This window comes from Arvicanthis niloticus, chromosome 2, assembly GCF_011762505.2.
Source record: "Arvicanthis niloticus isolate mArvNil1 chromosome 2, mArvNil1.pat.X, whole genome shotgun sequence".
Classification (NCBI taxonomy): domain Eukaryota; kingdom Metazoa; phylum Chordata; class Mammalia; order Rodentia; family Muridae; genus Arvicanthis; species Arvicanthis niloticus.
Window position 1 is genome coordinate 90,136,856 of NC_047659.1, and position 25,858 is coordinate 90,162,713.

The following is a 25,858-nucleotide window of genomic DNA, read 5'->3' on the forward strand; positions in this document are numbered from 1 at the left end:
CCAGGGTTGCATTGTTTAAAGAGAGATTTGATTGCAGTAGTGAGAGGCAAAGGAGAGGAGCTGCCAAGAACATTCTTAGCAGAAGAGGGGAGGGTGTATCCAAGCCAAGCACAAGCCCGGCTTACTTAACTATTTCCTGCACTTGTCTGCATCAGGAGTAGTCACGAAACTAATAAAGGCCCAGTGAGATGGTCCAACAGATAAAGGCACATACTACACCAGCTTGATAACCTGAGTGGATCCCCAGAGCCCACAGAAAGGTGGAAGCAATATCATATAAGGATGCAGGAACAGGTGAATTTTCTCTTACCAGTTAAAGAATTAAGAGGCAGGAAACGTTTGAAAGCCATACAATACCAAAGTTTATTCGAAGAGGATGATTTTTATTAGAGTTTAGAGAAGAAAAACCCCAAGACAGGTAATCTGTGAGTCTCTGCAGCTGCCTGGAGGACGAGGAGAGGAAAGAAGAAAAGCCCTGTCACTTAAGATGGCATGGCGATTAGCCATATGGTGAGGAGGTGGGCTCTGGAGAGGATATAAGGAAATCCAGCGCACCAGGAAATGTATCCATAGATTCTGGCAGCATCTGAAAGAGAAAATATATATAAAAAGTAGATCCAATAGCCTCACAACAGATTGTAGAAATAGTTCTAGGGCAAGGAATTCTGGGAGGGAGAAGTGCAGTAAATCATTAAAAGAATAATTACTCGGCCAATCTCTGATGAGGGCGAGGTTCCTTGGCCCGGTGATTAGCTTGCCTGACTGGATTAATTTTTCTGTTTTAGGAAGCTTGGAATGTTAGGTCTCCACCAAAGCCAGAGGTTCGATCATCTTGACCAGAAAGAACTGAATTACTGATGCTCTGGGTTACCTCCCTCTAATGATGCAACCCTCAAAGCATTCAGGAGATGAGCCGAAATTGGCAAATAGAAATAACCCATTTATGCCACGAAAGTAAGAAGGTTCAGTCCCAATGTGGTTCATCAGAAGGGGCTTTAGTCCCAACCCTCGCTTGCAGCTTCCAGGCAGGGCACTCAGTCAGGAGGAGACAAGAACCCAGTGCTCGCTTCTCACATTCCTGCCAGGAGAACCAAGGATGTCTCAGAAGAGCTGTTTTGGGGCCTTAAGCTGCCTGCCCAGTTACTACCTGATGTTCTCATCAGCAGAAAGGAGTCCATCCACAATGCTTCCCTGACTTTTATGTGCACAGTATCACACACTCTACAAGAGCTGCACTCACACATGCCATACAGTAATAATTCAAAGAAAGCAATAAGAGTATTGCTTCCAGAGAGAAAAGGAACAGGACAGAGATGGGATGCTAAAGGGTTTTTTTTTTTTTTTTTTTGAGCATTCAATTATGTATTGTCAATATTTGTAAATAAAATTCTCAACAGACAGGTGTAGAAGCTGTTAAAATGGGGGGGGGGGGTGTAGAGCCTCATCTATTACAGGTATTTTTATTGATCTTTGCGTTTCTGATCCTTATTTCCTACAAAGCAATGCTTCACATTCTACAGAGGTCAGTAGCGAAGACTCAAGGTTTCCTCATTCTGTAGAGGGGAGGCTGAGGAAAGCCATAGCACTCTTAGCTGTGAAATCATTTATTACACCCATGTCCTTGCCTCTCAAGAGATCAAGGACAACTTCTAAGGAAGTCATTTCAACCAGAATAGAAATAAGAGGAATGTGATTTTGTGTGTTTTCATTTTTATGCTTTCACGAGTCTCATGTAGCCCAGGCTGGCCTTGAACTCTACACGCAGCTGAAAATAACTTTGGACTCTTGATTCTCCTGCCTCGGTTTTCCAAAGGCTGAGATTAAAGGTGTAGAGGCTGCTAGGTGGTCGGTTCTTGACCTCTCATTGGGTGCCTCGGAACGCAGCTCTTTCCGGTTGTGGGAGGGGCTAAGTTAGACAGTGAGAACAGGTAAGGGGGAAGTCAGATGTGATAGGAACTAAAAGTGAGGATGTGGCACTGAGCGTTGTGCTATATAATTAAGTATGCAATAGTTTTTCTTTTGATTGCTGGGGTTGAACTTTGGCCTCGTGGGTACTAAGTGGATGCTTCACACTGTGCTGTACTCTCCACCCAGTGAATAGGCCTCATGATGGCATTGGAGTATGGTGGGGAATACTGTTTTCATTTTCAGGTGATAAAAGACACAGCAAGGATCCAAGCAATGTGTTCAAAGCCCGCTTCCTGGACATTGGGTGCTACATATTATAACAGAAGTGGAAAAGGGATTAAGGGATAAGCACGTGGCTCCTTTGGTCTTTGTTCTTCTGAACACAAAAGACAGCTCTCACCTCAAAGGCACTAAGAGTTTATTCTAAGCCAGTGCAAATAACCATTTCCTGGGACATGGGCAAAATTTAATGACATACTCCATTGTGAAACAGCTACAGGATATGTTCTTAGTTACAAGCCAGAGTCATAAGTCACTGTATTTACCAAGGACTTTGGTGCCAACACTTTGTAGGTGAGTTACTGCAAACCAGGGAGATCTCTGCCATGGTTTCAGGTGCTATTTGATGACATTCTTAGATTCTTGGTTTGGTACAAGTTAGTGGTTTGCTAAATGAATAAATTCCAGATGGGTGTGGTATACACTTGTAGTGGAAGCACTCAGCAGGGAGAGGCAGGCAGATCTATTTGAGTTCAAAGCCAAAAAGTTCCAGGACAGCCAGGGCTACATAGAGATCCTGTCTCTGATTAATGAACTAATTAAAAATAAAATTTCTTACCTGATGGTCAAGAATCCTGGGTCAGTTACATGGGCTGTATATAAATAGCTACTTAAAGGCACTAAAGATACTCAAATATAATTGTGGCTGTGAGTCTGCAACAGCCCAATACCCACAATCAGAAAGTTCCAATTAGTCTGCAGAATCTTCACACACGAGGCTTTTTCAGGGAACCCCAAACACCATTCTTCCTTTCCTGCCCCGTCACCCTAACGAGAAAAAGTTATTACAGAATCTAATGGCAGAGAATCCCGGGCAACCTCTTTCGCTTAAGGAGGAACCAAAACCTATTATATAATAACAAAGCGAATCTTACTGTTTCAACTCAGTAGGGACTCTAGAACAAGAGATTCTTTACAGACCTTCGCACGTCCAGATCTGTTTGGACAGTTTATTCCGCCACATTAGGCATCTCTGTTGGAGTACTTGCTTTCGCACGAAGATAGTCTTGTGCGGTTAAAGATTACAATCTTAACACAACTCTTCTACTCAAGAAATACACTTAGGAAACAAGTACGGGAGTTAGCAAGTACCGGAGCCAGGGCTGGCTACCGCCCCTCGGCTGATTGGCTTGCCTAGCTGCAAAGGCAGCAGGGCCTTCGGCTGGCTTCCGAACACGATTGGCTACTGAAGCCCCACCCCCTCCCTGATTGGACAAAGTGGTGAAGCTAGGATTGGTGGAGCGTAAGCTGTAGCAGCCCAAGCTCCTGGTGTACAGCAGAGATGGCGACTGCAATCCGGCTGCTGGGGCGGCGAGTTTCCAGTTGGAGACTGCGGCCATCACCGTCGCCCCTCGCTGTCCTGCAGCGGGCCCACTCCATGTTACCTGTGGACGATGACATCAACGGGCTAAATGAGGAGCAGAAGCAGGTAAGAAGACCGGCTCCAGGACCTTATGTCCCAGGTCTTACCCAAGTGACTTGTGCCTGCCGGGCCTTGCAAGCATCTGTCAAGCTAGGGAGAGGAACTGTGTACCATCTCCCTACTAATATTCAAAGCCCCTGCCTCTGACTTCATTGTTATCTCTAACGAAGGAAGTTTTGAGGCAGACAGCAAGGCAGAGGAATCCCTGGCTTTGAACTCCAGCTAAAAGGAGATAAAAGAATAAGGACCAAACCTGGAAGACTGGTGGTGTTTGGGTGTGTAGATTGGGTGGCCCTACTTCTAGTGACTATCATGAGTCTGAGTCCACTGTGCTCTATCCTCTTCCCTGGAGTCTCAGCATGTATAGCTTTGGGTGGCCTGGACCTTCCTTGCCTTGTATACCAAGCTAGCTTTGACTAGCCTGGTCTACTAGAGTTCCTCGAACTCTAGTAAACTCTTGCTTCTGCCTCAAGAGTGATGGAATTAAAGGCATGGGCCACCACACCTGGCTTTAAGCTGTGGTTCTCAATTGATGGTTGAAGTTATGGATGATCCATAACTTTCGATTGGAAATTTTAAAGAATTCTGAAATGTAATCTCAAATTTGTTTTCTTCCCCTCTTCAAGGCCTAATGCACAAAGCTGAAAAAGAGCTTGGTTAACACAGGTTGTCTACTCTTATTGCTGGGTTTAACTATTTTCTCTAATTGAAGCCAATGAACAATTTCCAGGGATGTCTCGGGTCCTGCCAATATATAGTAAACAACTGCTGTAGCCTGCCTCGGGAATTGCTAAGGAGTGATGGCTTCACACACAGCGTATCTGAGTCAGATGCTACCGAGGGCAGGGATTGCTATGAATGTTAACCTTAGTAGAGGAAGAGAGTGGAAACCCCAGGCATCTTCTGTCTTAGAATCTTCTGGAATTCTAAGGTTCCAGCTACACCACTAGCCTGTTGTCTGTGTCCTGGGAAATAATGATTACATTCAGATCTTTGGGGCGAACATCCTTTTAGATTGTAACTTTCCCCAGTAGTGTTTTTAAGCATCTGAAACATTCATGTTCATATGGAGTATGCTTTTTGGCCCTGTACCATCCTGTATTAATAAAGGAATTGGATGTTTGCTGGTTAACTCACTTACCTTTTTAACTTATTTTTTTAGACTTACTTATTTTATGTACACGAATGTTTTGCCAGAATGTATGTGTATTTATGTGTACACTATGCCAGCTGGTGCCTGCAGAGGTTAGAAGAGGGTGTCCTACCTCCCAGAATTGTATTAGGGATGGCTGTGAGACTTAGTGGGGGTTGGGAATTGAACCAAGATCTTCTCCTCAGCAAAAGCAGCACATCTTAGGTGGGCTTATCATTGCTGTGATGAAACACCATGACCAAAAGCAACTTGGAGAGGAAAGGATTCATACCCACATCTTAGTCCATCGCTAAAGAAGTCAGGTCATGAACACAAACAAGGCAGGAACCTAGAGGCAGGGGATGAAGCAGAGGCTGTGGAGGGTGCTGTTTTGCTAGCTTGCTTCTCGTGGCTTACTCTGCCTGCTTTCTTATAGAACCCAGCGCCACCAGCCCAGGGATGGCACCAACCACAGTTGGCTGTGTCCTTTTCCATAAATTACTGATTAAGAAAATGCCCTCCAGACTTGTCTACAACCAATTTTATGGAGGCCTTTTCTCAATTGAGGCTCCCTCCTCTCTGATGACTCTAGCTCCTGTCGAGTTGACATGAATCTAGCCAGCACAACTGACCCCTTGTCAATTTGACACACAAACACATCACTGTTAAGTCACACCCTTCCCTTTATCCTCAAGGTCATCCATTAATAAAAACATCACAATATAAAACATTTTACAAACTTAAAAAGTCTCACAGCTTTACAAATTCAAACACATTTAAAATTGCCTCTTTAAAAATATTCAGTTTTGAGCCTGGAGAGATGGCTCAGCGGCTAAAAGCACATGCCACTCTTCCAGAGGGCCTGAGTTCAATTTCCAGCAACCACATAGTGGCTCACAACCATCTGTAATGGGATCAGATGCCCTCTTCTGGTGTGTCTGAAGACAGCAACAGTGTACTCACATATATAAAATAAATAAATCTTTATAAATAAATAAATAGCTTCTTTTAAAGAGTCTATAAAGTTTCCCTGGACAATGGTGGCACGCACCTCTGCTCAGGAAGCAGAGGCAGGCAGATCTCTGAGTTCGAGGCCAGTCTGGTCTACAGAGTGAGTTCCAGGACAGCCAGGGCTACACAGAGAAATCCTGTATTGAAAGACAAAAACAAAATAAAATAAAAAAAAAAATTAAAGTCTCTTAACTGTGTACTCTTGTAAAATCAAAATAAGTTAAACACTTTCTTGTTTCCAGAGCAAAGAAACAGGGCAACAAGGCACAATCACAATCAAGTCAAAACCACACTCCAATAGAGTAAATAACTCAATGTCCAATATCTGGGATTTACTCATGATCATCTGGGCTCTTCAAAGGGGCTTATGTCACTTCTCCAGCTCTTCCCTCTGCAGCACACACAACTTGTCTTCTCTCTCTCTCTCTCTCTCTCCCTCCCTCCCTCCCTCCCTCCCTTCCTCCCTCCCTCCCTTCCTCCCTCCCTCCCTTCCTCCTTTTTTTTTTTTTTTTTTTTTTTTTTTTTTTTTTGGTTTTTCGAGACAGGGTTTCTCTGTATAGCTCTGGCTGTCCTGGAACTCACTCTGTAGACCAGGCTGGCCTCGAACTCAGAAATCTGCCTGCCTCTGCCTCCCAAGTGCTGGGATTAAAGGCATGCACCACCACTGCCCGGCCCACAGCTTGTCTTCTAAGCTCTGGCAAGCTCCACTTCTTGCTGCTGCTGTTCTTAATGGTCATCCCGTGGTACTGGTATCTCTAAAATGCTGGGTTTCTGCTGCAACTCAGCTGGACTTCCACCAATAGCCTCTTCTGGACTCTCTTCATGGTGCCAAACCTCAGCTGTTCTGCATGACCTCTTTAATCCTGGGGTATTAAATGTAATCCATGACCCTTAACCAATAGCCTCTCACAATGCCAAGTTTCAGCTGCTCTCGAATGACCCATTCATACCTTTAAAACCAGCAGCACCTGGGAGACTTACACAAGTTCAGCTGTCAGCACAGTGCAACCCTGGCCACGCTAACTGAGGAAACCCTTCCCAGAAGATTTCACCTCAGTGATGTTGATCTCTTCCCTTACAATAATTTCTCAGCTCCAACATCAATTATCCTAGCAAAGTAAAGGTTTCACTTTAGGGGTTCCGGTCTTTTGTTCATCACAGCCAATTTTTCAGCCCCAGCTAATCAGAACCACAGATTCTTAACTCAAAATATGAAATGGCCCCAGTAGAGTCTTTGAGTGACTCTCAAACTTCCCTCTAGAACTTCATAAACCAGGCCTCCATCCTCTGCATTTCTCTCAAGAGTTTTATCTTCTAGGCTCCCACAGAACAGCTCACCAAGCTTTGAAAACTCAATGACTTCTAGGTCAGAGTTCCAGAGTCCTTCCACAATCCTCTTAAAAAACCAACGTGGTCAGGTCTATCACACACACTATCCTGGTACCAATTTCTGTCCTAGTTAGAATTATAATTGCTTTGATAAAACATCATGACCAAAAGTAACATGAGGAGGCAAGGGTTTATTTGGCTTACAGTTCCACATCTTAATCCATCATTGAAGGAAATCAGGACAGGAATTAAAACAGGGCAGGAACCTGGAGGCAGAAGCTGATGCAGAGGCCATGGGGGGGGGGGGGGCGGGGGTGGTGCTACTGCTTGTTCCTTGTGGCTTGCTCAGCCGACATTCTTACAAAAGCCAGGACCACTAGGCCATGAACGGCCCCACCCACAATGGGCTGTGCCCTCCCCATCCATCACTAATTAAGAAAGAGTCCTAGAGGCTGGAGAGACAACTCAGCTGCTAAGAGCACTGGCTGCTCTTTCAGTGGTCATGAGTTCAATTCCCAGCAACCACATAGTGACTCACAACCATCTGTAATAGGAACCAATGCCTTCTTCTAGTGTGTCTGAAGACAGCTACAGTGTACTCATTCATATACATAAAATAAATAAATAAATCTTAAAAAAGAAAAAGACAGTGCCCTAATTAAATCACTTATTAAGAACAATACAAGTTGCAGCTGGATCTTATGAAAGCATTTTCTCAACTGAGGCTCCCACTCTGATGGCCCTAGCTTGTATCAAATCGATGTAAAACTAGCTAGCACATGCTCTTATCTGCTGAACCATTTGTCCACCGTCTCACTCTCCCTTCTAAATCAATGTTGCTTCGATGCTTTAACCTGAATACTTTAAGGAAGATTGCCTTCATTTATAGTAGGTATTTATACAGTTCTTTGTTTTGAGACAGGACATTGCTGAGTGGCCACGCTGACCTGGAAGTTTTAGCAATCTTCTTGCCCAGCTTCTTGAGTACTGGGGTTATATACATGAACCCCTAAATCCAGTTTTATAATGTACCCTCCCCTGAAGCATATACTATTTGTGTATACTCATTGTACATCTGTGTCTGTCTGCAGCCTCCTCCTCCTCCTCTTCCTCCTCCTTCCTCCTCTTCCTTCTTCCTCCTTCTTCTTCCTTCCTCCTCCTTCCTCCTTCCTCCTCCTTCCTCCTTCCTCCTCCTTCCTCCTCTTCTTCCTCCTTCCTCCTCCATCTTCCTTCCTCCTCCTCCTTCTTCTTCCTTCTTCCTTCCTCCTCCTTCCTTCTTCATCCTCCTTCCTCCTTCCTCCTCCTTCTTCCTCCTCCTTCCTTCCTCCTCTCTTCCTCCTTCCTCCTCCTTCTTCCTCCTTCTTCTTTCTTCCTCCTTCTCCTTCCTCCTCTTGTTCCTCTCTTCCTCCTTCCTCTTCCTTCCTCCTCCTTCCTCCTCCTCCTCCCTCCTCCTCCTCTTCCTCTTCTTCTTCTTCTTCTTCTTCTTCCTCTCTCTCTCTCTCTCTCTCTCTCTCTCTCTCTCTCTCTCTCTCAGACAGTGTCTCACTATGTAAATCTGACTGGGCTCACACAGCCCACCTGCACACCCGCACACCACAATAACTAGCTTTTATAGCATTTTTAACAGATTTTTTAACTGTATTATTGTTGTTTGAATCTGTGTCTCTAAGTGGAAGTCAGAGGACAACTTTGTAGAGTCTGTTTCCTCCTTCCACCTTTACCTAGGTTCTGGGGGGACTAAACTGAGGTATTCAGGCTTATGAGGTGAGCACTTAACCCACCTCACCCAGCCCTTCTCTGATGTTCTTACATAGCAGTTCAGTAAGAAGGCCTTGATAACATAACAAACCCTCACGTCAAATGGGAAGAACTTAAATATTAAGTTGTGTTCTTGTAACCAAAGGAAAGGTGGGAAAAGGAAGGGTATGGTTATGATTGGAGCTGACTCAGAGCTCTGGCTGCAGGAAGGAGCTCATGTCACTTAGAGGCTGCATGAAGTCATGGGGACTGTCATTCTCCTGTAGCCTCATCATATTGCTAAACCTCTTCAAAGGAGACTGACGAGATGAACGAACCAGTGATCAAAGGTACTTGACACTAAATCCGCTGACCTGAGTTTGAGTCTAGGATCCATATGGTAGGTAGCAAGAGAGAACCAACCGACCCCCAAAAGGTGGCCTCCATATATTCAGTGGTAGCTCCCCATACACACACAAAATAAATACATAAATATGATTTTTAAAATTAACAACAACAAAAGAAACTCCAAACTCCATGGCTTTATGGTTGGCAGAGAGGGCTGCTTTGGAACCCTCATGGCTTCAGACCTGAGACTCAAATGCTCGGGCCTAGATATCTAATGTTCCTGCCAGGAGAGTGTCTAATCCCACTGAGAATCTCTTTTAGCCAAAGTCTCAAGAGATTGACAAGAATCCAGAATTGAAAGGGAGAGCCTCGGAGAGCAGTGAGTGGGTACTGAAAAGACGCGGGCAAGCTGGAGGACAGCCCATGCGGGTTGGCTTAGGGGCTTGTATGTTATTATGGGTACCTCAGGAAGGCATGGAATAATTTTATTTTAAAAATCACCTTTAATACTGAGGGATTGGGATACATGAATCCAAGTTTGGTTTTAGCAAAACTTAAGATTGATAATGTCTTAATCATTTCCAAGATGTCTAAACCAAGAATTTTAAGAAAGAGGAGACAGTCATTGTCCTAGTTAGGGTTACTATTGCTATGATGAACACCATGACCAAAAGTAAGTAGGGGAAGAAAGGGTTTATTTGGCTTACAGTTCCATCTTGACAAAGTCAGGGCAGGAACCTGGAGGTTGCAGAGGCCATGGAGCGGTGCTGCTTACTGGTTTGCTCCTCATGGCTTGCTCAGCCTGCTTTCCTATAGAACCCATGACTACTCCCCACCCTGGGCTATCCCCACCCACAATATATTGGGCCCTCCCCCATGGATCACTAATTAAGAAAATTCTCTACAGTCTTGTCTGCAACCCCATCTTACGGAAGTATTTTCTTGCTGAGGCTCCCTCCTGTCTGATGACTCTAGCTTGTGTCAAGTTGACATAACACTTGCCTGCACAATCACCTCTAAGGAAGCTTAATTTAGTAGGGCCCTTAAAACCTCAACCTGATCCTGTGTGGTGAGATTACCCGTAGCCTAGCTCCCAGAATATGCCGTTTCAACTACAGGGGCATTGCTTTCAGTGGCAATCATGTCTTGGTTTCAGTAGTCTCTCTTTCTCTCCCTCTAGCTTCGTCATACTATATCTAAGTTCCTTCAAGAGAACCTGGCCCCCAAGGCTCAAGAGATTGATCAAAGCAATGACTTCAAGGACCTGAGAGTGAGTTGCAAGGGTTCAGGTGGGAGTGAAGATCTCTGGGAACATAGCTGCCTGAACTTTTGCCTAGAAAGATAGCTACTGTCTCCTGGTGATAGGGGCCTCACTAATAAGAGTATGACCCCTTTCTCTGAATGGTCTTGTTCTGGCTATAAGTGACTAACTGCCTTCTCATAATCCACCCCACTGTTCTGTTGGCAGGAGTTCTGGAAACAGCTGGGGAGCCTGGGAGTACTGGGCATCACGGCCCCTGGTGAGTTTGGCTTCTTTCCCTAAAGAGAACTCTCCTGTGGTCAAAACAAGCAGGAAGGGAAGTGGGCATGGTGGCACATTTCTGTAATCCCAGCAACACTCAGGGGGCTGAAACAGGAGGATTGCACTGAGTTTAAGGCCAGCCTAGGCCACAAAGTGAGACCCTGATTCAGAAAAACAAAAACAAGGGTCCAGAGAGAAGGCTCAAGCTAAGCTTGCTGTGTAAGCATGAGGCCAGAGCTCAGATCTCAGCACTATGGAAAAGCCAGGCCTGTCCCACCGACATCTGTGACCCCACTGAGTGGGGCTGGGACTGGTGCTTGCTAGGGCTCACTGGCTACTAGTCTAGCCAAAAACCACAAGTTCCAGGTCCAGTGAGAGACCCTACCTCAAAAAGAACAAGGTAGAGACTGAGAAGAAGATGCCCAGTATCTTTCCCTGGCCTCCATGCTGCACACAGGTGTTTGCATTCACATACACATGTGCACATACATCATACACACATACATGTGCATAGTTATATAATGTGTGTGTGTGTGTGTGTGTGTGTGTGTGTGTATTAAAATATATATATCAAACAGGAAGAGAAGGAAAAAATCATTCCCAAAGAACTAAGTCAAACAACTGGCCTAGTAGATCCGTTTTCTCTCAATGATTCCTAAGCTCTGCCGCACTAGTGGCCTATAAACGAATCATTAGGAAAAGTATGTCCCTGAGAGACAGCCTAAGTCCTCTGCTTACAGCTTGTCCCCACAGCTCATTTGGGGTCAGAAATGGGACTAAGACGGATGTTTGCTCCTCAGGTATGTGGTCACATGATGTGTTTTAATAGGCTCTTATAGGCCTTCCCAGTATCCTCTGTGGGTGCTATGACTTGTTTGCGGTGGGGAAAGGCAGGGATCTGGTATGTTCTCATTCTGTGCCTTCTAGAAAAAAGACCCTGCCTGGGTTGCCATACCAGTGCAGGAGCTGCTGGCCTCCTCATCCAGCCACACTCCTGGGCATGAGAGCAAAGCAATTCACTTTTTATTATTATTATTATTATTATTATTATTATTATTATTATTATTATTCTCAACAATGAAGAACAATTGCTTCTAATCCCATACTTAGAAGGGTAAGGGGTGGCGACTTGGGACCAAAGCCAACTTAGACAATCAAGCCAAGACCCTGGCTCAAAAGAGCGGATGTGGCGGTGTGGCTGGAGATGGCTCAGTGGGTGAAGGGCACTTGCTGCTCTTGCAGAGGACCCACCTTGGGTTCCCAGCACCCACACAGTGGTTCACAGCCATCCACTGACTCCAGGAGATCTGACAAGCAAGGGCACCAGGTTTGCACATTCCTACACACAGGCAAGCACTCAGGCACATAAAATAAAATAAATCTAAAAACTGCTAAGGGAAAATTAACTAACAACTATTTGTATAAAACATGTATTGTTTATAATAATGAATGATTTATAGGGGCTTTAGAGGATGTGGGCAGGTGTGTATAAATTATATTGCCATTTTATGTAAGATATGACTGGATTTGGTATCTGGGATGGGTCTGGAAACCAGGGATGCAGGTGATGGTTTGACTGGTGTCTGTATATTTCACCTTGTATCCTCCTGGAATACATAGGTCCTGGGTTTGAGTTGGCCTTGGGGAGTTACATGAATAGTGGCATAATGATTCATTTAAACCATGTCAGTGTGAGGGACTCTGGGGAAGGGCCTACTGGGAACCCCCAAACAAGATTTTCTTTTTGCTTTGAGGGTTTATGATCCTGTCCAACATAATGTGTTTCTGGTTTAGAATATATTTAATGGAACAAAGAAGCAGTTTAAAATCAGTGGGGTGAAGATAGACTGTGTGATAAACATCTGTAACACCAGCACCTGAAGGAGAGAGGAATGAAGGCTGTAGGTTCAAGGCCACCTGAAGTACATGAGACCCTGAGGGAGAGATTGAGGGTGTAGGTCATTTGCTAGAATGTTCAAGTGTACCCAATGGCAGAAAGTGGTTCCTGAAATCCCATTGCTCAGACATGCGGCAGGAAGAACAGAAGTTTGAGAAGAAAGGTGAAGAAAGAAAGAAAGAAAGAAAGAAAGAAAGAAAGAAAGAAAGAAAGAAAGAAAGGAATCTGAGGTCAGGGTGTAGCTTGTGGCAAGAGTGTATGCTTGGTATAAAACCCTAGGTTTGATCCCCAGCACTTAAAAAACAAGAAAGAAACCTGATAAAAGCCTTTCAAGTGGGCACTTTAAAAAGAAAGCCAGGAGCTGGTGGTGGTGACACATGCCTTTAATCCCAGGGGAGGCAGAGGCCAGCCTAGTCTATAGAGTGAGTTCCAGGACAGCCAGGGCTAAACAGAGAAACTCTGTCTCCAAAAACAAAAGAAGGAAAGAAAGAAAGAAAGAAAGAAAGAAAGAAAGAAAGAAAGAAAGAAAGAAAGAAAGAAAGAAAGAAAGAAAGAAAGAAAGAAAAGAAAGCCAGGGCTATTGCTGTTTGTACTGGGGATTGAACCCAAGGCCTTGCCTATGCCAGACTAGTCCTAACTCTGAACTATATCCCCCTAAGCCCCCACCCTTCTCCCACTTTATCTTGAGACTGGGCCTCACTAAGTTGCCCTAGCTGGCCTTGAAGTCACCCTGTAGCCAGGAAAGACTTGATGGCCCCACCTGAAGGACAAGTTTTGAAGACCATGATAGAAGCTTTCCTTGTAGGAGTGGGAGCTGTACTTCCCTGGCCTAAAGCGTTGGGCAGAGGAGCTCGTTCCCAGGCCCTTTCCACAGGCAGCTGAGCTACTACGGGACCAGGGCGCCAGATCCTCTGATTTTCTTGGAACAGCTGTCAAAGAAAGCATACTTTCTCTTTTTCACTTGCTTTTCTTTATATTTCCTTTCCTTCTTAATTTTTGAGATAGGCCTCAGATAGCCCAGGCCAGCACCAAGTTTGCTATGTAGTCAGAGACACCACTGCACTCATGATCGTCCCACCCCACCTTCCAAAGTCCAGGATCACAGGTGTGTGGTACTGTGCCTGCCCTGAAAACTTTTTTCTTTTTTTTTAAAGATTTTTTTTTTGCTTTTTGTTTTTATATGTGTGTCTCTGTGTATATGTTTGTCTGTGTGCACACACGTGTGTTCATGCGTATGTGTGTGCATAACTCTATATGTATGCTACATCCATACAAATCACTTCCACTTTGTTCCCAAAGCTATGCTATAAAATACCACCTTTGGGCCAGAGAGATGGCTTAGTCATTAAGAGTGCTTCCTGGCCTTCCGGAGGACCCAAGTTCAGTCCTTGCTCGTCACCTTGGGTCGATCACAGCCACTAAAACTACCTCTAGGGCCCTGCTTCTCAACCTTCCGAATACTGCAACCCTGAAATACAGTTCTTCATGCTGTGGTGACCCCCAACCATAAAGTTATCTTCGTTGCTACTTCATGATTTCAGTTTTGCTACTGTTATGCATTGTGATGTAGATATTTTTTCAGATAGAGGTTTGCCAAGGGGTCATGACCCATAGGTTGAGAACCATTGCTCTAGGGGATCTGAGAGGGTTGGTTCTCTTCAGGTCTCTGAGGGCAGCCATACACTTGACATAAATACACACACAGGTAAGTAAAAAAAATACAGATTAGTCTTTTTAAAAGTCTTCTTGAGGCCTCTGCACATGCACAGTCTGTAACTGATTTTTTGGTGCTCTGAACGTAGCCCCCTTCCCACCCACCCCTCTGTGTTCCCTTGCCTTCTTCCTTCATCCATCTGCTTCTGCCTTCTGTGACTTCTAGAAGAGTGGGTGCTCAGGTTTTTGCTTGTCCTCACCAAAGATGCCAGGGATAAAGCCAGTGTTAGAGATGATGGTCTTCTGAGCTGTAGTTTGCCCACCGGCAGCAAGCAGAACCAGCTGTGTGACCTAAACAGGGTCCCTGGCAACAGCCTGCCACCCTTGCTAAGGGAACTTACAATAGTTTCCAGGGTGTTTCTTTTCTGCCAATTAATATAAGATTCCCATCTGTGATCCAAAGTAACCTGGCTGCCTTTCTGCTTCCCACACTGTCCCACTCCCAGTTCAGTATGGCGGTTCCGGCCTGGGCTACCTAGAACACGTGCTGGTGATGGAAGAGATGTCCCGGGTTTCAGGAGCGGTGGGGCTCAGCTACGGTGCTCACTCCAACCTCTGCGTCAACCAGATTGTTCGCAATGGGAACGAGGCACAGAAAGAGAAATACCTTCCCAAGGTGAGGAGACAGGGATGGAGAAGCTCACACGGACTCAACATGACCACCGTAAGACAAGCTCTCCCCTGGGTGGGGACCAAGCAGATGTTCATTCTTGGCTTGCTGCCATAAGCTAAAGATAACTAGAAAAGGGACTGATACCACTTTAAAATACTGAAGTCAAAAAAATCTGAATACACGAAGGGCTGGAGAGATGGCTCATTGGGTAAGAACATTGGTTGCTCTTCCCAGAGGACCCAAGTTCAATGCCTAGCACATACAACCCTCTATGACTGCGTCCCCCAGTGATCCTGTCCCCTCTTCTGTCCACTTTAAGCACTGCATACATCTGGTGCACAGATGCACATACAGGTGAAATACGTAAGATGGAAAGCAACAGAGGAAGAGAATCAATATTGACTCCTAGTCTCCACATGCATGAGCACACATCTGCCTGTGTGCCTCCCATATAGGCACACATGTGCACATACATGTGCACATAATATACAACATACCAAAAAAAGATGAAGAAGAAAGAAAAAAAAGCAAGCAAGAACAGAACTTAACTTGTGGGTTGGATGATTGACATTTGACAGGGACTTTAAAAAAATTAAAGGTGCACACCTTTAATCCCAGCACTCAGGAGTCAGAAGCAGGTGGATCTCTGAGTTTGACACCAGCCTGGTCTACAGAGTGAATTCTAAGATAGCCAGGGCTACACAGAAGAAACCATGTCTTGAAAATCAAAAACAAAGAAAGAAAACCTTCAGCCAGCGATGTGGTAACTTGTGACATATATAGAGTTTCAGCTGCTTTGGGGGGATTTGGCAAGACCCTATCTCAAAAAACAAATAGGAGCCAGAAAGATGGCTTAATGGATAAATAAATGTGTCTGCCTCACGAAACTAGATGATCTGGGTTTGATACACATGATAGAAAAAGAGCCAACTCCTACAAATTGTCCTCTGATACACACACACACACACACACACTAGCCTATATGCACACATACACACAGAGAACAAATATATTTAAAATATAAAGACTGAAGGAGTAAGGGGAGGGCTCCCTGGTAAATTCCTTGCTTAGCACGTGTGAGACCCTGAAGCCAATCTCCAGCACTGCCCAAAAGTGGCAGAAGCAGGAACAGAAGAGAGGCTTTGTAGATACTCACTTTGCTATGGGGACAGTTTGACCTCGGGCAGGCAGTCCCTGGGAGCTGCTGCAGGGTACTTCCCAGTCCTAACAAGACCGGTTTGGGTTTTCCTTGTAGCTCATCAGTGGTGAGTTCATCGGAGCCCTGGCCATGAGTGAGCCCAATGCTGGCTCTGATGTTGTCTCCATGAAGCTAAAAGCAGAAAAGAAAGGTAAGGCCACTTGCCACGAGGCATTTGGAAAAGGCAGAAAAACAAACTCAGAGTAAGGGAGTAGCAGTTGGGAGTGGCCTCTGCTGGGTTCCTGTACTGGTTCTCAGCAAGGTGGCAGCAATTGACCACTGAGCCCGGACAAGAGACTTCAGCAAACAACCAATTCCTGCCCTGCCCTTCCTTAGGAGATCACTACGTTCTGAATGGCAACAAGTTCTGGATCACCAATGGCCCTGATGCTGATGTCCTGGTTGTCTATGCCAAGACAGATCTCACTGTGGTGCCAGCTTCTCGGGGCATCACAGCCTTCATTGTGGAGAAGGTGAGGGTGGTGGGTGTGGCCCAGAGAGACTCCACCTCTAACAAAAGTGACAGGTAACTAACTTACCCCTTCCAGCTGGTCAAGATTAAGATCTGTGCTCTGCTCCCAGCAACTGTTGGGTAAGCAGAGACTGAAGAAGGTAGCCTAAAAGTCAAGTCTGCTGCTGGCCGGGTGGCTCAGTGGTAGAGCAGACCCTGGGTTCAATTTTCAGCACTACAGAAAAAAAGAAAAAAAGAAAAAAGAAAAAACAGAGAGGCTGGCTGGGTCAAGTTTGAAGACAGGAAACCTGTCCACAGAGTTGAGGGAGAGGAAAATGGAAAAGAAGCCATGAGAACTTTTTCTGAGCTGAGCGGGAACCGTCAGGGAAGCTGAGGCATGGGGCGAGAATGCAAATGGTAATTTGGACACTATACCTCTGATAGTAAGGACAAAGATAAGGTACACCCCGAGTTAGATTAAAACTCAACGGTTCCATTTCGGGTTTAGTTTTGTTGTAAACAGTCACCCAAGGTGACATGTGTTTGTGATCTGAGTAGCACTTGACAGGCAAGCAGGGCATGACGTCTGAGGCTAGCCCAGTCTTTGTAGTAAGACCCAGGGCTATCTAGCAAGACTCTGCCTCAAAAAATAAAAACAAGAAACAGCAAATTTTTTAGTATAGAGAAAAGAAAATCAGGAAGATTTTGGTGGTGGTGGTGGGTTGTTGATTTGGGGGGGGGGGTGTTTGTTTTTTCAATTTTAAGATGGGGTCTCATTGTGTAGCTCTGGCTGGCCTAGAACTCATTATATAGACCAGGCTTCCCCTGAACTAACAGAGGTCCATCTACCCCTGCCTCCCAAGTGCTGGGATTAAAGGTGCGGGACCCACCCTGGAAAAAGTTTAGGATCTATAAGTTTAGGGAGCAAGTGTCAGCGTCACGCCATCTGCCTAACGATGGTGAAGAAAGAAAGCAGGTGCCACTGAGGCTTGGGAACCCAGCTGCAGGGGGATGCTAGAGAGTTTAAGTACACCATGCAAAGGTTGGCAGCACATTCCATGAGGGGTGGGGAGAGTAGCTAAGATTGGGACTGGAAAGACCTGGAGGTTACAGAGAAGCATGTCGGTGCCTCCCAGGTGCACTTGGCAATAGTGTATCTGAGTCATCTGGGTCAAAGCGTGGAAGGTGGTTGGAGCTGGAGATCCTTTAGAGACAGGTGGCAAAAGAACGAGGTGCAGATTGGCCTGGGCTGTGAGAGTATCTTCAGAGTGCTATCCCTGGGAGAGAGGACAGCTGGGGACTGAATGTTTCATTGAGAAAACTACTCCCCTGAGAACCGGGGAGAAGCAGGCTGGCAGCAGAGGAGTTGGGAACAAGGTTGGTTTGATGTGAAGACTGGAGTTTTACATCCAGAGTGAGAACTTGGGAGTAAAATGCTGGCATGCTGGGCAGGTAGCAAAACCTGTAGATAAAGAGAACTTTCCCTTTCTTAAGCCACCGTGGGGCAAGTCTAACCAGGGCCTCCTTTGGTTTCCTGTAAAGGGTATGCCTGGTTTTAGTACCTCCAAGAAGCTGGACAAGCTGGGTATGAGGGGCTCCAACACCTGTGAGCTAGTCTTTGAAGACTGCAAGGTTCCTGGTAAGTGTCCAGGGAATAAAGGAGTCCCTACCCTGACTCCCTTGCAAATTGGAAAAACCCATCGCACCATTACAGAGGTTCACTTCCATCATCTGTGTTATGAGATGCAGTTGGACTGTGGGCCTGGAGCTGCCGGACAACTGTCTGTCCTGGCCACAGACCCTGCTGCTGTTTGCTTGCCTGCCTAGGTGAAGGATGGGGTTTCTTCACACCTTGCCTAGCCTCATCTGACATCCCTCAGACTTACTGTGCACTGACTATACAGCCCGTGTGCTAGTCTGACTCTTTGTCATAACCCAACAAAAACAGGAAGAGAACTTATTCTGACTCATGGTTTCAGGTGTCAAGCCTATCGTCCTTTGGCTCCATTGCTCCTGTACTATGGTGAGGCAGAGAATGAGGGGAAAGGGGGCTGAGGAGAACAGCTTATCTTACGGAGGTCAAGGACGCACCCTAGTGGCTAGTTTTCCCTGGAGGTTCTTCCTCTGAAAGTTTCTGTTGTCTCCGTCAATGCCATCAGATTATGAATCCATCATCAGGTTAATCCATTGAGTAGGTCAGCCTTCACAATCCAGTCACGTCCCAAACCCCACCTTGGAACACTGCTGCACCAAGAGCCAGGCCTCCTGCACACACTAGCCCAGAACCGGGCATTTCCTGTCCAAGCCACACCACTCTGAATTACACTTAGTAATGATGCTAAAAGCCTGTCGGAATACATTGACAGAAGCCAGACTCGATGAAGGAAAGGTAATTTGATTTTGCAGGAATAGTTTCTCCCTGTGCTATATCTGTAAACGTGACACCATGGAGCGCACTGGGAGAGAGCTGAGGGCGGGGGATCTGGTCATCAATCAGGACTGCTTTGTGCATCAGCCTTAAGCCGTCTGTAAATAGAATGCTGTAGACAGGAGTCTCTAGGAAGGGAGACCATGCAGACTCATCTTTGTAAAGGGAACAAAAACCCATCCACCAGCCTTAAAAAACAGTTGGGCTGTCAGGTTTCTATACTCAATATTCTGCCCACAACTCCCAAGTCATTGGGGGGGGGGGGGTTGCTCAGTAACTTCTGTCACTAGCACCCTAACTCATAGACAAAGGAGCTTCCATGAACATCGTTGAGAGGTGACCCTGCAGACAGCCTCAGGCACTGAGTTCTCTGATTTCTGTATTAGTAGATATCAGGTGCAGAAAGAAGCAAAGAGGGGCAGGGTGACTTCTAACCAATCAGCTTTTCTTCTTTCTCATCCTATGGGTCCAGGGCAAGAAAGGAAAGATCTAACAGCTCGGGGCTCTGTAGTGTTGTGGATGTTGTGTGTGTATATGGGGGGTAGGGGAAGTCCTAAAGCTCCACTTCTGGCTGGAAGTGGCAAAGTTCATCTTTTCCTCTCCCTTGAAACCCTAGTTGAAGGTTGAGTGACTCACTTTTGTGCCTGTGTGACATAGTACCTTTTATCAAAGAGGCTATGAACAGCCTTCTCTGACTTGCATTTATCCCCTGCAGCTGCTAACATCCTGAGCCAAGAGAGTAAGGGTGTCTACGTATTGATGAGCGGGCTGGACCTAGAACGCCTGGTGCTGGCAGGTGGGCCCCTTGGGTAAGTGTAAGGGGACTGGAGGCCTCCTGGGTAGGCAGGAAGCTTCACCAGCATGAGGCTGGAGGCTGGGAGGGGGGGGACCTAAGATCTCCAGCCCTTGTTAGGTTAGCAGCTTCATCCTGGTATCCAGTGAAGGCACAGGAAAGGTTCTTCATGGTCTATCCTCTGTCCTAGAGAAATCTCCTGCTACATTTAATTTCTTCACCCGGAAGGGAAATGACATTATGTGGCAGATGGCAGGTAAGGCCTGAGGAGCAGCTCTGTTTAGTCACTGTGGTTGTGAAACCAGAGGCCCAGACTCTGACAGCTGCCTGCTGCCCACAACACCTTCTTGATCTCAGAGAAAGGCACATGGGAGCTAAGCAGGCATGCTGTGGCCAAGCAAGGTGTTTCTCGGTTCCTTTACCTTTACTCTGGGATCTCAGCCGCTTACCCTCCTACCTAGACCCTCAGGCCTGATCCTCTGACTTCCCCCAATCCCCACTTGACAGCACAGCTCCATAGGCTTCCTCCTCTCTGGCAGGATCATGCAGGCTGTCCTGGACCACACCATTCCCTACTTGCATGTGAGGGAAGCCTTTGGCCAGAAGATCGGCCAATTCCAGGTAAGTGAAATAGTTGCTGAGATGTCTTCTTCTGCTGGATTAAGCAGGTTTTCTGTTGGGATGAGGAGGTTGTCCAGCACTGGAGGATAGTTGCTGTCCTTCTCTTACAAAATGAGCCTGAGCTCAGAGAACACAGCTGTTTCCCATTCTGCCTGGCTGTGGAGGGAGGTTCATCACATGGTTCTGCCCATTCCTATTGGAGGTGAATGAACCAGGCACTGTAAGGCTGGAAGGTAAAGCACGCAGAGTACTGGGGTTTGGGAGAGCAGGAGCTGTCTCTCTAATCCCACCTTTCTGGCCTGAAGAGGCTGCTAAAAGCTAGCCACACAAGAGGTAGCCACACGAGAGGCAGCTCCTTGGTCTTATCTCCTAGAGCCGTTTCCATCTCCATTTTCCTAAGCAGGTCTTACCTCTTCTTTGTACCCTGGTTCCTCATTCCTGACTGTCAGGTTATCCTTGCCATCCACCTCCTTTTGGTAATTAGAGTGTCCCAGCATGCTGACCCTTTGGCTCCTTTTGTGCGCAGCTGATGCAGGGAAAGATGGCTGACATGTACACCCGCCTCATGGCTTGTCGACAGTATGTCTACAATGTTGCCAAGGCCTGTGATGAGGGCCACATCACTGCCAAGGTGAGGGCAGACTCTGCAGGAAGAAGAGGTGGGGAGTGGGTTATCTACTGGGTTAGGGTCCATGTGCGTGTCAGGACCCTGATGAGCAGAGCTTCCTTCCACAGGACTGTGCCGGTGTGATTCTGTATGCAGCCGAGTGTGCCACACAGGTAGCCCTGGACGGTATTCAGTGTTTAGGTGAGTGGCCCCCAACTCCACTCCTGGAGTCCCTCTCCACTCCTCACTCTGTTTAAACCTGTCACACCCATGCTGCCACCTTTAGGCTCAAATGCCCATAGTAAAGAAGAAAGGAATGATTTTGTAATGGCAGTCAGTAAACAAATGGATGTTAAAGGGGAGTAGGGTGGGGCCTGGAAACACAGCTCAGTGGTTAAGAACACTGGTTGCTCTTCTAGAGGACCCAGGTTCTATTCCCAGCACCCACCTGGCAGCTCACAACCATCTGTCACTGAAGTTCTATAGGAACCAACACCCTCTCGTGTCCTCTGAGAGTACCAGGCATGAATGTGGTGCACAGACAAACATGCTGGCAAAACACCCATATATCCATATATATATATATATATATATATATATATATATATATATATTATATAATATATATTATATATATACACATATATATGTTCATATATTTGAAAGAGTCAAAAGTCAGCATGCTGGGACACTCTAATTACCAAAAGCAGGTGGATGGCAAAGGACAACCTAACAGTCAGGAATGAGGAACCAGGGTACAGGCATAGGTTTGAATCCCACCTCTCTTGCTCATGTCAGCCACTGAGTCTGCAATTAGGGGGCAGGGAGGGTTGCACAGGGCTCTGTGTAGCCCTGACTGTCCTAAGGAACTTACTCTGTAGACCGGGCTGGCCTTGAACTCACAAAAATTTGACTGCCTCTGCCTCCCAGAGTGCTGGGATTAAAGGTATGGGCCTTTCCCCCCCCCCCCTACATTTATTTTTAAAGCAGAGTGAGATATGGAGTAGCTGAGGATGACTTAGAACTTTCAGTCCTCTGCCTCCACCCCTGAGAACTGGGACTCTAGGCATGCCCCACATCGCCTGTTTGTATAATAATGCTTTGAATCTAGGGGATTGAATCCAGAACTTTGGGTGTGCTAGGTAGACATTTTATAGCCCCAGCCCCAGATTTTGCCCTTTCTTTGTCCGGGTCCTCAGCATCTGGAGATCTTTCTAGACCAGCCCTACTGTGCCTTCCTGACCCCAACAAGGTTCCCTTGAAACCTTTGCTTTTGTTTAGATCGAGACCTCTGGCACAGCCTGGATATCCTGGGGTATATATTGGTTCAATCAGACCAAAGATATAGAAAAGGCTGGACACGGTAGTGCATACCTATATCCCAGCATTTGGGAAACTGAAGCAGGAGGATTGCAGTGAGCTTGAGAGCAGCCTGGGCTACATAGTAACTTCTTGGCCAGCCTGGGCAGTAGCTCAGTGTGGTACCCCCACTCCCCAGCATCCCCAAAGCCCACACCCAGAACTGTGTTGACCAGATTATAAATTAATCCCAGAACTCAGCAAGTTAGAGGTGAGAGGGTCAGAAGTTCAGGTCATCTTTGGCTATATTGTGAGTTGTAGGCCAACCTAGGATATGACAGACCCTGTCTCAAAAAGTAAACAGACGGAAGGGAGGGAGGGAAGGAGGGAGGGAGGGAGGGAGGGAGGAAATGTTCAGAAAAGAAAGTTACATCAGTAGCTTGGGATTTTGCCAGCACTGAATAGAAGGACCAGCAAGATGGATCCTTGGGTTGAGGAGCTGGCTACCAAGCCTGGCAGCTGAGTTTGGTCCTCAGGACCCACATGGTGAAAAGAGAAAACTGACACATGTCACACACATTGGCCTCTGACCTCTGCATGTGTGCCAGGGCGCGTGTGCATGCACATACATACACACAAAATAAATACATGTGTGCCAGGGCGTGTGTGCATGCACATTCATATACACAAAATAAACACATGTAAAAGAGAAGAGAAACTGCACCTGAACTGACATAGACCCCGTCCTGTCCTGATTCCCTAAGCATTCCAACATAGCAACTGCTTAAATGGTACTTATGTCACATTAGATATAAAAGTAACCTAGAGATATTCATAATATGAGCTGGGATTATAACTCAGTGGCAGAGCATTTGCCTAGTGTGTGAGGTCCATGCTCAGTCCCTGGCAGAGAGAGACTGGGAGGGAGAGAGGAGAGGGCATCACAGGAATGCACATAGGTTATATGGGAAGCAACCAGTCCTCAATGGTCCTGGAGGGCCTATGTGCTTCCTCATTCACCCCCTGCCTTCAGTGCTGTCCTTTTTTCCCCCACATCTGCTTCACAGGTGGAAATGGCTACATCAATGACTTCCCCATGGGCCGCTTTCTTCGAGATGCCAAACTGTACGAGATCGGAGCTGGGACCAGTGAGGTGAGGCGGTTGGTCATCGGCAGAGCTTTCAATGCAGACTTCCGCTAGCCCCGCAGCCCAGCACCCCTGGTCCCAGCACCGAGAGGCCTTTCTTTGGAAGCAGAGACATGGCAGCCCTCTGACCTGTCTAAGGAAGCTCTCCTGCTCAGCTGCCCTTCTCATGCCGGCCCTCTGCCCTGTGTGAAGTTGGATTCTCCAGCTGTACCAGCCAGTCCATCAGGAAAGCCTAAACTGACTGCTAAAGGGACTTTGGCTTTTCTGGGGTTTGTAGGGAGGGTGACAGTGTCTGTGCCATTACTCTCTACTTCTGAATGTTCTAACCTCACCTTCTGGGGTAGCATATGACAGGTACCCAACTCCTTTTCTTGGGTAAGCCTCTGACAGGGAGCCCTTTCGGTTCAAGCATAATAGAGGCATTGCCTCTTTGAATTGTCAGATATTTGTGGTCTCTTTTCTTGAGGAAAAGGCAAAAATTGTGTCCTTCTTAGCAGTTTCCCCAGGAGCTAGACAGCTCCACAATACCTATGTGGCAGACCCATGAAGGGCATAGTCCACAGTCTAGCCAAGACAACATAGAAGATTGGCTCCCTGGCGTACCTGAGTCTGTCTGCATCACTCTGTCACAGGCTAGCACTGGGCCTGCTCATGTGACCTTCTGCAGCTGCCTGGGCAGCAGGCACAGACCCTGTGGCCCAGCCTGGGTTGCCTGGCCCATCTCCAGCCTTGCTGCCTCTGTATATTTCTCTAGACACCCTGCGGCTAATTTTGTTACAACTGCACAACGTCTGCTACCATTTTGTATTAAACATACTGCAAAGTAAACCCTTCTGTGCCGAAAGCAGTGTTCTGGAGGAGAAGCAAGCCACATGCCATGGCCACTTGCCATGGCCCTGTCTGCATCCTAAGAGTGTCCTTGAAGAGTCCTGCCCTCCAGTCTGCCCTTTGGGAATGACAGGAGGCCAGAATAGGAAGTCTCAGACCTGAATCTCCCAGTGACTTTTCTTTTTCTTGTACGTGAAATTGTACCCAGGCTGTGCTAGGCAAACCCTGTACCACTGAGCCAGCTGCTTACTCCTACCAACTTCTCCACGGCTTTATTTTAGTCCTTGTAGCCAAGACCAGCTTTGAACTAAGACCCTGAACAGTAGATCTGCCCCTCTCCTGAGTGCTGGATCACAGGCAGGAACCACATGCACCACCCTGGGCTTTTTCTTAAAAGAAGGGGGGGGGGGGTCAAGTGTGATAAGACAGGAGGAGAGTCTTACGTTTCTGGAGGCCCTTGAGAGTTTTTGGGGTTTGGGGGAGGGATTTGGGTTTTGTTTGGGGGTTTTTTTGTTTGTTGGGTTTTTTTTTTTTTTTTTTGGCTTTGGTTTTTGTTTTTGATTCAGGGTCTAACCTGTAACTCAGAATCCTCCTGCTTCTGTCTCCTGACTGCCAAAATTATAGGCACATCTCTGAGTTTTGTTTTGTTTGTCTCAGTATATAGCCCAGGCTGGCCTTGGGCTTAAAGATCCTCCTGCCTCTGCCTCCGGAGTTCTGAGATTAAAGGAATGTACAACCACCATGCCAGCCCAAACTCTGCTGGGGGTGGGAGGGGTGTTTTGTGTTGGGAGCCGCAGTGAGCGTGACAACATTCGCCATTACAAGATGGCGCAGGCATCCTGTGCTCCCACAAGTAAACAACTAACTGCGCAGGTGCAAAAGGCAAAAGTGCGCCAAAGTCACTGCCCATCCCGGGGCGTATTATGGGGTGATGAGTGAACAGCCAATCAGAAGTGAACATGCCACTCTAGGGTACATATAGCAGTGCCTTTCCTGGGCTTGGGGTCTTTCTGCTTCTGCTGATACAAGAATAAAGGCTTGTTGTGGTAACTACCCGAACACTGCCTCACGTGTCTCTTTCGCGGGCGAAGGGGACTCAAAAAGGGGCGCGGAACAATTTGGTTCGAGATTCGGGGCAGGTTAAAAGACTACAGGATCAAGGTACATCTCTGAGAGGTACGTTTGGGGTGGAAGCCTTGGTTGCGGATTTTCACTCATTGCCGCCACTGCATTAGTTGGCCTCTTGTTTGCGTTGCTTTTGCTTTTAGCTTATTTGTGTTGTGAGGATCCAGCTCGCAGCACAGTTATTAGGGCAAGTCAAGAGGTTTCAAGAGAGGTCCACTCCAGGCTATCAGAAACAGAGCGTGTTAGCCGGCATCAGGCCAAGGAGCCTGGGGAGAAAGATCAGGCCAAGGAGCCTGGAAAGGAGAAGCAGGCAAAAAAGCCTGGACAACAGAGGCAGGCCAAGGAGCCTGGTCATAGAAAAGAGTACTCAAAAGGAACAGGGGCCACTGCAGGACCTGTTAAGGTTAAGGACCCTTCACCGGCTGGTGAAGAGAGAGTGGAGTTCGGGG

At 46.7% G+C, this 25,858-nt stretch overlaps 1 protein-coding gene and 1 long non-coding RNA gene across 2 annotated transcripts; one reads left to right on the plus strand and one right to left on the minus strand.

Annotated features, from left to right (window-relative positions):
- Window positions 1-334: 334 nt before the first annotated feature.
- On the minus strand, window positions 335-3,301 carry LOC117704470 (uncharacterized). The gene is made up of 2 exons (XR_004606232.2): window positions 3,109-3,301; window positions 335-586 (listed from the first exon to the last, which is right to left on the minus strand). It is a non-coding gene; the product is annotated as an uncharacterized LOC117704470 (long non-coding RNA).
- A 134-nt stretch (window positions 3,302-3,435) lies between these two features.
- Ivd (isovaleryl-CoA dehydrogenase) lies at window positions 3,436-25,343 on the plus strand. The gene is made up of 12 exons (XM_034495922.2): window positions 3,436-3,616; window positions 10,348-10,437; window positions 10,636-10,687; window positions 14,746-14,915; window positions 16,168-16,261; window positions 16,447-16,583; window positions 18,104-18,200; window positions 19,705-19,798; window positions 20,322-20,403; window positions 20,930-21,034; window positions 21,139-21,211; window positions 23,377-25,343. The coding sequence occupies exons 1-12, from the start codon at window positions 3,470-3,472 to the stop codon at window positions 23,508-23,510; spliced, it is 1,275 nt and encodes a 424-aa protein (XP_034351813.1). The 5' UTR covers window positions 3,436-3,469; the 3' UTR covers window positions 23,511-25,343.
- Window positions 25,344-25,858: the final 515 nt, after the last annotated feature.